Here is a 13,669-nt window from a genome sequence, read left to right as displayed (position 1 = left end):
GGAAAAATTGAAGGCAAAAGGAGAAGGGGGCCATGGGGGAAGAGATGGTTGGATGGCATCATTGACTCAGTGGGCATGAAATTGAGCAAACTCCCGGACATAGTGAAGGACAGGGAAGCCTGGAGTGATCTGAGTCGGACATGACTGAACAACTGGACAACAACATAAATTCCTAGAACTGGCAATGTTCTCTTGAATGGTGTATTGAATACCATTTTTCAGATTGCTGCTGTTCTTTATGGGAAGGTGGAATTAACATCTGACAGCAATATGTGAAAATGCCAACTTTTCTGCTCTTGTGCCAGACCATCTGGGTTCTGTCCACCTTTCAACAAATCTGAAAAGGGAAAACATCTCATTGTTACTTTGCATTCTTTTCTTAGTAACTTTGAACATCTTTTCAAGTGTGTTGTCCTCTTTATTTCTTCTTTGTGACTTGTCATTTCAGTTTTTCTTGTATTTTCCTGTTGTTGATTTGTAAGAATTCTTTGTATATCAGAGATTGTGACATTTTGTCTGTAACATATGGGACATCTTTTTAAGGTTAAGGTCATGCTTGGAGACTGAAAGGAACAAGTATTCATTGTGAATTTCTAGATAGAGCTCATATGCTTCTTGAGAACTGAAACCTGCCTCTAGTTTCTCAGAAAGATTGTTTTATGACCTGTTGATTGTGAATAATTCTCACTCACTTTGGTGGTGCTTTAGTCACTGTGTCCTACTCTTGTGACCCCATGGGCTGTAGCCTACCAGGCCAGTCTGTCCATGGGATTCTCCAGGCAAGAATACTGGAGTGGGTTGCCATTTCTTTCACTTACATTAGGCAGTGCATAAAGGCAGCCAAGCTTTGACCTTTGATGCCTGTGCACATATGTCCTGTTGAGCCCTTCCTTTACTGTCACATTATCCTCACCATTCCTTCCATCTTTGCTGTTTGCTCATATACAGCCATTCTTCCCATGTCCCTGGTTAGAAACCATGGAGTCATCTGTGTATCTTCTCCAAGTTGAAGGCTTTCTAGTTCTCAGGCTCCCTTCCCAGAAAGTCATTTTGCCTCCTCAGTTTGCCCCTGTCCCTCCGGTTATTGGCCAATAAGTTCTTTCACGTTTTCCATAAGCTGCAATAGAAAAACCCAAATGAACTTTTTGGTCAACCCAGCACCAAGTCTGTGTGTTAGAATGATTTGATGTATCCTCGCTTCTCAAAAGTAAGATGTCGACCTTATTTACTTTTGTACCTTTAGACTCCATCATGACCTGGCCCATAGTCACCCCATGATTAATGTTTGTTGTATTTGATATTTCCATGTAAAAGATGATGATGGTAAGCTTCTATAGTCTATTGGTAGATTAACTTTTTCCCAAACTTTTTGTTATGAGGAATTTAAGAGGTTCAAAGGAATTGAAAGCATACCAGGACAAAAGCCGCCTAAATGTACCAGTTGGGATTTATATCACCCTGGCACATAGTCCTCTGCTCAAAAACCTCCAGTGACTTCTTACTGACTGTTGAGTCAGATGTAAATGGCAGCAGACTTTCCCATATGGTTGCAGCTCACAAACAGGTTATCACCCTGCTCTGGTCAGGACTTTACCCTCACTTCATTGACTTTACACGTGTTGTTCCCTGCATAGAACATGCTTCCCTCTTTGCTGGACCATTTACTTTTGTGTATGAGGTATTCTGAGTTCCCATAGCTCTAATTGCTAACTCTTTTGTCATTCTATATAATTCCTTACCACATTATTAGCTATTTGAAGGTGAGAACTCAGTCCTATTTTGACTTGGCAGTCTAGCCTGCTGACTCTCATTTGGCTGATACCTGGAAATAGCATTCCTGGTGTATTTGTAGTATAATTTACATCCAGCATTAATTTATAATGCCTGTGTTGCCCCAAACAAAACTTATGCTCTGTTAGTGAAAAACAAAAGCTTATGAGTCCAGGCCAGTCTTGGTCTGTTTAATCAGCTTGCTGCAAGACCGTGAGTTCCCCCAAAGAAAGGAAAGATGCCCTGTATTGTTGGTCACACCTTCTGTGATTGTACCCAATAATTGATTTGCACTTGTGCTTTGGAGTCATTAAAACTTCCATTAAGTACAAAGTTAGAATAAAGGAGTCCAAAGTCTGAAAAGTGCCCCTGATGAGAATCACTGAGTTAGAGAGATTGACATGAGAAACACTTTAAAGGGAGGTCGTTAGGCCTTAGTGACTGATACCATCAGTGGGTCTCCAGATTGACTGTGACAATTTTCAGGCTTGGTAACAGAGATAAAGATGATACCTCTGAGAAAGTTAAGGACACTGGGAGGGGCAGCTGGTGCTGGGGACATAGACTGCATACTGCAACATGAAACTGGAGTGTGTCAGCTCCCTGCTCATAATGAATTGGTGACTTCTGTTGTATGTTGACAAGGCGCAGTTGCTTTGTAATAGTCAGGAGCCATCATTAGGTACCGGTCCATTCCCATCCTCCTTCCCCTAAAACAGAGTTCATGCTCCAGCCATAACTAATCACTTCTATTTCTCTGAGTCTCTTGGCTATTTTTCATCATTATTTTGTAGGGGGCACTCTATTTCCTCTACCTGGAATGCCATCCATTGTCCACCTGGCAAACTCTCGTTCAACTTTCTAAGTCCTGTTCAGGTCCGTCACACCGTCTGTAAATACTTTCTTAGTTCTCTTGTGAGAGTACCTTTTACACTGTTATGCCATCACTTACCTGAATGTCCCCTCCACCATATTCTGATCTGCTTACAGACAAGGGTGTTGTTCCCTTGTTTTTGTACAGGGCCTGGCCCCCACAGGTGCTGTGAACCATTGGGTGAGCCTGGCATGTAACCCATCTGGATCATGGGAAAATTCCTTTTGTCTAAGAAGCCAGACTTGTGGTGAATTGTGGTTAATTTTCATTAAGAGAAAATACAGATATAGTCTATATTTGTTTTTTTCCGTGAGAACCCATGTTTACTTCTTATTTTCAGCAGGTTTGTCAAAAGATGAAAGTGACCTTATCTGCTCTGGATACTCATGAGAGTTCTTTCACGCCTTTGGTCGTCATAGAACTTGCTCAGGATGTCAAGGAAGAAACCAAAGAATGGCTGAAAAACCGAATCATCACTAAAAAGAAAGATGGAGGTGAGCAAAATAAATATTACTCCGATTTAGTCATGCCCACTTGAATAAAACTGCATTTACAAACGTGTTTCACAGTTTTCTGGTTGATCTATTTTTAAAATTCATGGTCATTTCTTTGCTCTTTGTTCTATACCTAGGACTTGAAAGGAGGTCTTTTTTTTTTTTTTATTTATTCTTTTTTTTTTTAATTTATTTTATTTTATTTTTAAACTTTACATAATTGTATTAGTTTTGCTAAATATCAAAATGAATCCGCCACAGGCATACATGTGTTCCCCATCCTGAACCCTCCTCCCTCCTCTCTCCCCACACCATCCCTCTGGGTCGTCCCAGTGCACCAGCCCCAAGCATCCAGTATCGCGCATCGAACCTGGACTGGCAACTCGTTTCTTACATGATATTCTACATGTTTCAATGTCACTCTCCCAAATCTTCCCACCCTCTCCCTCTCCCACAGAGTCCATAAGACTGTTCTATACATCAGTGTCTCTTTTGCTGTCTCGTACACCAGGTTATTGTTACTATCTTTCTAAATTCCATATATATGCGTTAGTATACTGTATTTATGTTTTTCCTTCTGGCTTACTTCACTCTGTATAATAGGCTCCAGTTTCATCCATCTCATTAGAACTGATTCAAATGTATTCTTTTTAATGGCTGAGTAATACTCCATTGTGTATATGTACCACCGCTTTCTTATCCATTCATCTGCTGATGGACATCTAGGTTGCTTCCATGTCCTGGCTATTATAAACAGTGCTGCGATGAACATTGGGGTACACGTGTCTCTTTCCCTTCTGGTTTCCTCAGTGTGTATGCCCAGCAGTGGGATTGCTGGATCATAAGGCAGTTCTATTTCCAGTTTTTTAAGGAATCTCCACACTGTTCTCCATAGTGGCTGTACTAGTTTGCATTCCCACCAACAGTGTAAGAGGGTTCCCTTTTCTCCGCACCCTCTCCAGCATTTATTGCTTGTAGACTTTTGGATCGCAGCCATTCTGACTGGCGTGAAATGGTACCTCATAGTGGTTTTGATTTGCATTTCTCTGATAATGAGTGATGTTGAGCATCTTTTCATGTGTTTGTTAGCCATCTGTATGTCTTCTTTGGAGAAATGTCTATTTAGTTCTTTGGCCCATTTTTTGATTGGGTCATTTATTTTTCTGGAGTTGAGCTGTAGGAGTTGCTTGTATATTTTTGAGATCAGTTGTTTGTCAGTTGCTTCATTTGCTATTATTTTCTCCCATTCTGAAGGCTGCCTTTTCACCTTGCTAATAGTTTCCTTTGATGTGCAGAAGCTTTTAAGGTTAATTAGGTCCCATTTGTTTATTTTTGCTTTTGTTTCCAATATTCTGGGAGGTGGGTCATAGAGGATCCTGCTGTGATGTATGTCAGAGAGTGTTTTGCCTATGTTCTCCTCTAGGAGTTTTATAGTTTCTGGTCTTACGTTTAGATCTTTAATCCATTTTGAATTTATTTTTGTGTATGGTGTTAGAAAGTGGTCTAGTTTCATTCTTTTACAAGTGGTTGACCAGATTTCCCAGCACCACTTGTTAAAGAGATTGTCTTTAATCCATTGTATATTCTTGCCTCCTTTGTCAAAGATAAGGTGTCCATATGTGCGTGGATTTATCTCTGGGCTTTCTATTTTATTCCATTGATCAATATTTCTGTCTTTGTGCCAGTACCATACTGTCTTGATAACTGTGGCTTTGTAGTAGAGCCTGAAGTCAGGTAGGTTGATTCCTCCAGTTCCATTCTTCTTTCTCAAGATCGCTTTGGCTATTCGAGGTCTTTTGTATTTCCATACAAATTGTGAAATTATTTGTTCTAGCTCTGTGAAGAATACCATTGGTAGCTTGATAGGGATTGCATTGAATCTATAATTTGCTTTGGGTAGTATACTCATTTTCACTATATTGATTCTTCCAATCCATGAACATGGTATATTTCTCCATCTATTAGTGTCCTCTTTGATTTCTTTCACCAGTGTTTCATAGTTTTCTATATATAGGTCTTTAGTTTCTTTAGGTAGATATATTCCTAAGTATTTTATTCTTTCCGTTGCAATGGTGAATGGAATTGTTTCCTTAATTTCTCTCTCTGTTTTCTCATTATTAGTGTATAGGAACGCAAGGGATTTCTGTGTGTTGATTTTATATCCTGCAACTTTACTATAGTCATTGATTAGTTCTAGTAATTTTCTGGTGGAGTCTTTAGGGTTTTCTATGTAGAGGATCATGTCATCTGCAAATAGTGAGAGTTTTACTTCTTCTTTTCCAATTTGGATTCCTTTTATTTCTTTTTCTGCTCTGATTGCTGTGGCCAAAACTTCCAAAACTATGTTGAATAGTAATGGTGAAAGTGGGCACCCTTGTCTTGTTCCTGACTTTAGAGGAAATGCTTTCAATTTTTCACCATTGAGGATAATGTTTGCTGTGGGTTTGTCATATATAGCTTTTATTATGTTGAGGTATGTTCCTTCTATTCCTGCTTTCTGGAGAGTTTTTATCATAAATGGATGTTTAATTTTGTCAAAGGCTTTCTCTGCATCTATTGAGATAATCATATGGTTTTTATTTTTCAATTTGTTAATGTGGTGTATTACATTGATTGATTTGCGGATATTGAAGAATCCTTGCATCCCTGGGATAAAGCCCACTTGATCATGGTGTATGATCTTTTTAATGTGTTGTTGGATTCTGATTGCTAGAATTTTGTTAAGGATTTTTGCATCTATGTTCATCAGTGATATTGGCCTGTAGTTTTCTTTTTTTGTGGCATCTTTGTCAGGTTTTGGTATTAGGGTGATGGTGGCCTCATAGAATGAGTTTGGAAGTTTACCTTCCTCTGCAATTTTCTGGAAGAGTTTGAGCAGGATAGGTGTCAGCTCTTCTCTAAATTTTTGGTAGAATTCAGCTGTGAAGCCGTCTGGACCGGGGCTTTTGTTTGCTGGAAGATTTTTGATTACAGTTTCAATTTCCATGCTTGTGATGGGTCTGTTAAGATTTTCTATTTCTTCCTGGTCGAGTTTTGGAAAGTTGTACTTTTGTAAGAATTTGTCCATTTCTTCCACGTTGTCCATTTTATTGGCATATAATTGTTGATAGTAGTCTCTTATGATCCTTTGTATTTCTGTGTTGTCTGTTGTGATCTCTCCATTTTCGTTTCTAATTTTGTTGATTTGATTTTTCTCCCTTTGTTTCTTGATGAGTCTGGCTAATGGTTTGTCAATTTTATTTATCCTTTCAAAGAACCAGCTTTTGGTTTTGTTGATTTTTGCTATGGTCTCTTTTGTTTCTTTTGCATTTATTTCTGCTCTAATTTTTAAGATTTCTTTCCTTCTACTAACCCTGGGGCTCTTCATTTCTTCCTTTTCTAGTTGCTTTAGGTGTAGAGTTAGGTTATTTATTTGACTTTTTTCTTGTTTCTTGAGGTGTGCCTGTATTGCTATGAACTTACCCCTTAGGACTGCTTTTACCGTGTCCCACAGGTTTTGGGTTGTTGTGTTTTCATTTTCATTAGTTTCTATGCAAATTTTGATTTCTTTTTTGATTTCTTCTGTGATTTGTTGGTTATTCAGCAGCGTGTTGTTCAGCCTCCATATGTTGGAATTTTTAATAGTTTTTCTCCTGTAATTGAGATCTAATCTTACTGCATTGTTGTCAGAAAAAATGCTTGGGATGATTTCTATTTTTTTGAATTTACCAAGGCTAGCTTTATGGCCCAGGATGTGATCTATCCTGGAGAAGGTTCCATGTGCGCTTGAGAAAAATGTGAAATTCATTGTTTTGGGATGAAATGTCCTATAGATATCAATTAGGTCTAACTGGTCTATTGTATCGTTTAAAGTTTGTGTTTCCTTGTTAATTTTCTGTTTAGTTGATCTATCCATAGGTGTAAGTGGGGTATTAAAGTCTCCCACTATTATTGTGTTATTGTTAATTTCTCCTTTCATACTTGTTAGCATTTGTCTTACGTACTGTGGTGCTCCCGTGTTGGGTGCATATATATTTATAATTGTTATATCTTCTTCTTGGATTGATCCTTTGATCATTATGTAGTGACCTTCTTTGTCTCTTTTCACAGCCTTTGTTTTAAAGTCTATTTTATCTGATATGAGTATTGCTACTCCTGCTTTCTTTTGGTCCCTATTTGCATGGAAAATCTTTTTCCAGCCCTTCACTTTCAGTCTGTACGTGTCCCCTGTTTTGAGGTGGGTCTCTTGTAGACAACATATGTAGGGGTCTTGTTTTTGTATCCATTCAGCCAGTCTTTGTCTTTTGGTTGGGGCATTCAACCCATTTACGTTTAAGGTAATTACTGATAAGTATGATCCCGTTGCCATTTACTTTATTGTTTTGGGTTCGAGTTTATACACTGTTTTTGTGTTTCCTGTCTAGAGAATATCCTTTAGTATTTGTTGGAGAGCTGGTTTGGTGGTGCAGAATTCTCTCAGCTTTTGCTTGTCTGAAAGGGTTTTGATTTCTCCTTCATACTTGAATGAGATCCTTGCTGGATACAATAATCTGGGCTGTAGGTTATTTTCTTTCGTCATTTTAAGTATGTCTTGCCATTCCCTCCTGGCTTGAAGAGTTTCTATTAAAAGATCAGCTGTTATCCTTATGGGAATTCCCTTGTGTGTTATTTGTTGTTTTTCCCTTGCTGCTTTTAATATTTGTTCTTTGTGTTTGATCTTTGTTAATTTGATTAATATGTGTCTTGGGGTGTTTCTCCTTGGGTTTATCCTGTTTGGGACTCTCTGGGTTTCTTGGACTTGGGTGATTATTTCCTTCCCCATTTTAGGGAAGTTTTCCACTATTATCTCCTCAAGTATTTTCTCATGGTCTTTCTTTTTGTCTTCTTCTTCTGGAACCCCTATTATTCAAATGTTGTAGCGTTTAATATTGTCCTGGAGGTCTCTGAGATTGTCCTCATTTCTTTTAATTCGTTTTTCTTTTATCCTCTCTGATTCATTTATTTCTACCATTCTATTTCTAATTCACTAATCCTATCTTCTGCCTCTGTTATTCTACTATTTGTTGCCTCCAGAGTGTTTTTAATTTCATTTATTGCATTATTCATTATATATTGACTCTTTTTTATTTCTTCTAGGTCCTTGTTAAACCTTTCTTGCATCTTCTCAATCCTTGTCTCCAGGCTATTTATCTGTGATTCCATTTTAGTTTCAAGATTTTGGATCAATTTCACTATCATTGTTCGGAATTCTTTATCAGGTAGATTCCCTATCTCTTCCTCTTTTGTTTGGTTTGGTGGGCATTTATCCTGTTCCCTTATCTGCTGAGTATTCCTCTGTCTCTTCATCTTGTTTAAATTGCTGAGTTGGGGGTGTCCTTTCTGTATTCTGGCAGTTTGTGGAGTTCTCTTTATTGTGGCGTTTCCTCACTGTGTGTGGGTTTGTACAGGTGGCTTGTCAAGGTTTCCTGGTTAGGGAAGCTTGTGTCGGTGTTCTGGTGGGTGGAGCTGTATTTCTTCTCTCTGGAGTGCAATGAAATGTCCAGTAGTGAGTTATGAGATGTCTATAGTTTTGGGGTGACTTTGGGCAGCCTGTATCTTGAAACTCAGGGCTGTGTTCCTTTGTTGCTGGAGAATTTGCTTGGTATGTCTTGCCCTGGAACTTATTGGCCCTTGTGTGGTGCTTGGTTTCAGTGTCGGTATGGAGGCATTTGATGAGCTCCTGTCAATTAATGTTCCTTGGAGTCAGGAGTTCCCTGGAGTCAGGGTTTGGACTTAAGTCTCCTGCTTCTGGTTATCAGTCTTATTTTTACAGTAGTTTCAAAACTTCTCCTTCTATACAGCACCATTGATAAAACATCTACATTAAAGATGAAAAGTTTCTCTACGATGAGGGTCACTCAGAGAGGTTCACAGGGTTACATGGAGAAGAGAAGAGGGAGGAGGGAGTTAGAGGTGACCCAAATGAGATGAGGTGAATCAATAATGGAGAGAGTGGGCTAGCCAGTAGTCACTTCCTTATGTGCACTCCACAACTGGACCACTCAGAGATGTTCACGGAGTTATACAGAGAAGAGAAGGAGGAGGAAGGTGACAGAGGTGGCCAGAAGGATAAAAGGGGGGAATGAAAAGGAGGGAGACAGATCCAGCCAGTAATCAGTTCCCTAAGTATTCTCCACCGTCTGGAACACACAGAAATTCACAGAGTTGGGTAGAGTAGAGGGGTTAGGGAGGAGACACAGGCGACCTGGTGGAGAAAAAGGAGAGTCTAAAGGGAGAGAGAGCAGTCAAGCCAGTATTCTTGCTCCCTAGTGAAAAATGGGTCCTGAAGATTGGGTTCTTAAAGGTACAAAATTGGTAACAAATACATAAAAGCAAAAATTAAAAATCTAGAGTAGAGTTTGGAATTTCAAAAATACGATGTTAAAGAAAAGAAGAAGGAAAAGAAAGAGAGAGAAAACGAACAAACAAAAACAAACAGGGTCGCGAAAATTGTAAAGAAAGTACAGGTACAAAATTGATAACTAATACCAAAAAGCAAAAATTAAAAATCTAGAGTAGAGTTTGGAATTTCAAAAATACAATGTTAAAAAAAAAAAGAAGAAGAAGAAGAAAATTAAAGAGAGAAAACAAACAAAAACAAACAATGTCACAAAAATTATAAAGAAAATACAGGTACAAAATCGATATTATTCAGATATACAATGTTATATAGAAGAAGAAGAGAAAGAAACAGAGAAGAAGAAAAAAAGAAGTCACAGAAATTATATAAAAAAAAAACTATAGGTACAAAATTGATAACAAATACCAAAAAGCGAAAATTAAAAATCTAGAGTAGAGTTTGGAATTTCAAAAATACAATGTTAAAGAAAAGAAGGAAAAAAAAAACAAAAACAAGGTCAAAAAATTATGAAATATATATATATGAAGTTTGCTGAAGAAGAAAAAAATAGGGTCTTTTTTTTTTTTTTTTTGCAAAGTAATAGGTTATAAAAGTGAAAATTAAAGGAACAATAGAGGACTTAAAAAAAATTTTTTTTAATTAAAAAAAAAAGAAAGAATGATCGTAAAAATAATAAAAATATATCTAGGACTTTCTTGGTGTTGTTGTGGGTTCAGTTCATTTTTGGCTAGTTCCTTGGTCAGACTTATATTTCTCAAGATCTATAGGCCCCTTCCTATGTAGTCTGTAGTGACCACAGGGTTTTGGTCTATTGCCTGTAGCTTCCAAGGCGTTTCCCTCTGTTATATCTTCTTCTGTTTGCTAGTCTCTTCAGTATCTGGTTTCCGCCCTGACACAAAGGGGATGGTGGAGGACACTTTTTTTTTTTTTTTTTTTTAGGCTTACTTGTTCAGTTGCGCTGTGGGGAGGGAGGGAAGAATGCTGCAAACAAATAACACTGGCGTGGGCTCGCAGTGCCTCAGCCACCCTGGGTCTGCCCCCGCTCATGGCGCATGTAGCCACCCTGCCCACACTGCTGGGGCTCTAGGTTGTTCCGCTGGGAACAATCCGAGGCCGGCCCTGGGTCGGACCTCTCAGGTCCAAGCCGCTCAGGTTCAGGCACTCGGGTAGTCCTCAGAGGCGCAGACTCAGTTGGGCCTGCGTTTTGTGCTCTTCCCAGGTCCGAGCAGCTCAGGTGATGAGGTGTTTGGCGAGCGCCAATGCTGCGACTTAACGCCTCCCCGCCACTCGGTTATCTGGGTGTAAAACCGGCGCACCTTCTCAGGCAGATGTTGACCGTCCAGACCCCCAAGAAGTTTTAGTTAGCAAAGAAGCCTGCTTACAGTTTTATAGATAATGTCTCTCTGGGGCTGCGATTGCCCCCTTCCGGCTCTGGCTGCCTGTCACCGGAGGGGGAAGGTCTGCAGCCGGCTATCTCTGTTCAGTCCTTTGTTCCGTGCGTGGGCCTGGCGGTCTTAGGTTAGGACTGGCTTTTCGCGTGGTAGATATCCCACAGTCTGGTTTGCCAGCCCAAATTATTTCACTCAGATAGCGCTCAGGGTATTCAAGCCAGATTCTTACTCTCAGCGATGCAGCCCGCGCCGCGCCTCCCTACCCAGCCCCTGCTTGCTAATGGCGGATGCAGGCCTCTGCGCTGCTTCTCCGCTGGGGGAGTTACCGTAGGGCTCTCAATCTGCGCGTTTTAATTGTTTATTTATTTTTTCCTCCCTGTTATGTTGCCCTCTGTGCTTCCAAAGCTCGGCACAGATTCGGCAGTGAGAAAGTTTCCTGGTGTTTGGAAACTTCTCTCTTTTTAAGATTCCCTTCCCGGGATGGAGCTCCGTCCCTCCCTCTTTTGTCTCTTTTTTTTCCTTTAATGTTTTTTCCTACCTCCTTTCGAAGAGTTGGGTTGCTTTTCTGGGTGCCTGATGTCCTCTGCCGGCATTCAGAAGTTGTTTTGTGGAATTTACTCGACGTTTAAATGCTCTTTTGATGAATTTGTGGGGGAGAAAGTGTTCTCCCCGTCCTACTCCTCTGCCATCTTGGCTCCTCCACCCTTGAAAGGAGGTCTTAAGTCAACGTTAGGTTGTAAGTCTCTCTTAGACCATAAACACCCTGAGTGATTTTGTTCACAGCTGTAAACTCTGTGCCTGTGTACAGTACCTGGTGCATAGTAGGTACTTAATAAATTTGTCAAATGTATGATTGTCTTTGAGTATTCTTTGTGTGTTGGTTATGATGCTAAGAGGAACAGAAACATGTCTCTGCCAGCAAAGATATTACTGTCAGGGTAAGGAGACTGAATGCTAGATCCAGGAAGTCAAAGGAATAGGCAAAAAGCTAATGAAAAAGCTGTTACAAAATAACGCATGATACTTAAAAATGAGTCTCGTATGTGTACTTGCTATGAAAGTCAAGGGAAGGAAGAAGTGATGCTTGGTGATGCTTTTCAGGGTGCTAAGGGATGACTTCATGGAAGAAACCAAAGTTTAACCCTCAGCTCTGGCAAAAAGGGGGCTGGACCTGGGAAAGAGGTGGAGCAGACGCTTTGTTGTCATTGTTCATTCGCCAAGTTGTGTCTCAGTGACCCCGTGAACTGCAGCATGCCCCGCTTCCCTGTCCTTCACCATCTCCCTGAGTCTGCTCAAACTCATGTCCATCGAGTCAGTGATGCCATCCAACCATCTCATCCTCTGTCGTCCCCTTCTCTTGCCCTCAATCTTTCCCAGCATCAAGGTCTTTTCCTGTGAATCGTCTCTTCACATCAGGTGGCCCGAGTATTGGAGCTTCAGCCTTAGCATCAGTCCTTCATCAGATACTTCATAAAACTACAGAAAACACCCCCTAAAAGTGTCCAGGAGGTATATACCTCTGAATAAAAGGAGTTCTAGAAAGGAAACAGAGAAAAAGGAGAGGAAGAAATCGTCAAAGAAAAACTCAGGACTGGTGTACGCTTTTTCAGATTGAATGGGCCCATGCAGTGCCCAGACTGGCTGAAACTGGTGTATATGATTGGAATGTTTCAGAATCCTGGGGACAGGAAGACACTATGGACTTCCAAAAAAAGAAGCTAGGTCAGGAACACTGGAAGCTAGAAGGCAGTGAAGGAATATCTTCATTTCTGAAGGAAAATGGTTTCAGTCTAGAATTCTGAACTCACCCAGCTGCCAACAACGTGTGAGGGTAAAGATAAGATCTCTGAAAAGATGTTGTCAGACTCTTTCTCATGACAGTGTATTGAGGGAAGACTTAATCAGTTAGCTTGGGGGATTGAATTATCAATAAGTATATTAAGCACATTATGAAACAAGCTAGATACCGACTTTTGGGAAAATGGTAAGTTGTAGGAAAGGAAAATCATAACACATTGTAAGGCTCAACTATAATGTATGTAGCCATAATAATGAAAGTACTGTTGATGGAATGAAAAGGATGATATAATGATACTGTGAGAATGGTGGGTAGAAATGAGGGAGGTGGGTTGGAAAGAGAGTTTAATCCTCATTTTCCAAAGTTAAAAAAAAAAAGCTCTAAAAGCATGTTGTCTGGTGACATGAAAACAAACCCTAAAGGAATCACATGAACAAATCATTGCTTCACGGGTGGGGGATTGCAATGAGAGAGTGCTCTTTTTCAGAACAACATTCATGGTTCTCTTCATGGTTCTCCATGAAGGTTATAGCAGTTTTTGTTCCCCTAGCCATGTCTAAGAGTACCTTCCCTACATGCTGTGTCGTTTGGGTCTTTCAAGCAAGAGATGCCAAGTGGGATTTAATGCACAGGAGGTTTGTAGAGAGGATCATCTGTAGAAAGATAAAGTAGGAAGGAGCAGGCTTAGACAATGATAGCCTTCTGACTTTGGTGCGTGTCTGAAGCTTGTGAAAGGAGAGAGGGAAGGAAGGAGACTTGGATAGGAAAAGCCTCAGACTATAGCATGGTTCTGAGAACATATTAGCCAGGCTCAGCATTGCACAATGGCTTCATTCCACTGTCCTGGGGGGTTCAGCCCATGGCCTAGGTGTGGGGGTGCAGCAGCCAAAGGGGGACAAGCAGATGGCTATCGGTCAGCTCTGCTTCTCACAGCAAATTCTTTGGAGGGGAGATCTGGGTGGA

At 40.2% G+C, this 13,669-nt stretch overlaps 1 protein-coding gene across 5 annotated transcripts in view; it reads left to right on the top strand.

The window, feature by feature from the left end:
* The window catches only part of ANO10 (anoctamin 10), a 229,148-nt gene that overhangs the window by 10,254 nt on the left and 205,225 nt on the right, over window positions 1-13,669 (top strand). For 4 of the 5 annotated variants that reach the window (XM_070776189.1, XM_070776191.1, XM_070776190.1 and 1 more), the window contains exon 2: window positions 2,985-3,138. In XM_070776189.1, the coding sequence (XP_070632290.1) occupies window positions 3,000-3,138 (139 nt within the window). In that variant the 5' untranslated portion in view covers window positions 2,985-2,999. The remainder of the gene's footprint in view (window positions 1-2,984; window positions 3,139-13,669) is intronic. The other variant, XM_019984444.2, reaches the window with a different exon arrangement.

This window comes from Bos indicus, chromosome 22 (assembly GCF_029378745.1).
Source record: "Bos indicus isolate NIAB-ARS_2022 breed Sahiwal x Tharparkar chromosome 22, NIAB-ARS_B.indTharparkar_mat_pri_1.0, whole genome shotgun sequence".
Taxonomy (NCBI): Eukaryota; Metazoa; Chordata; class Mammalia; order Artiodactyla; family Bovidae; genus Bos; species Bos indicus.
This window is presented reverse-complemented; position numbering and strand designations above follow the sequence as displayed.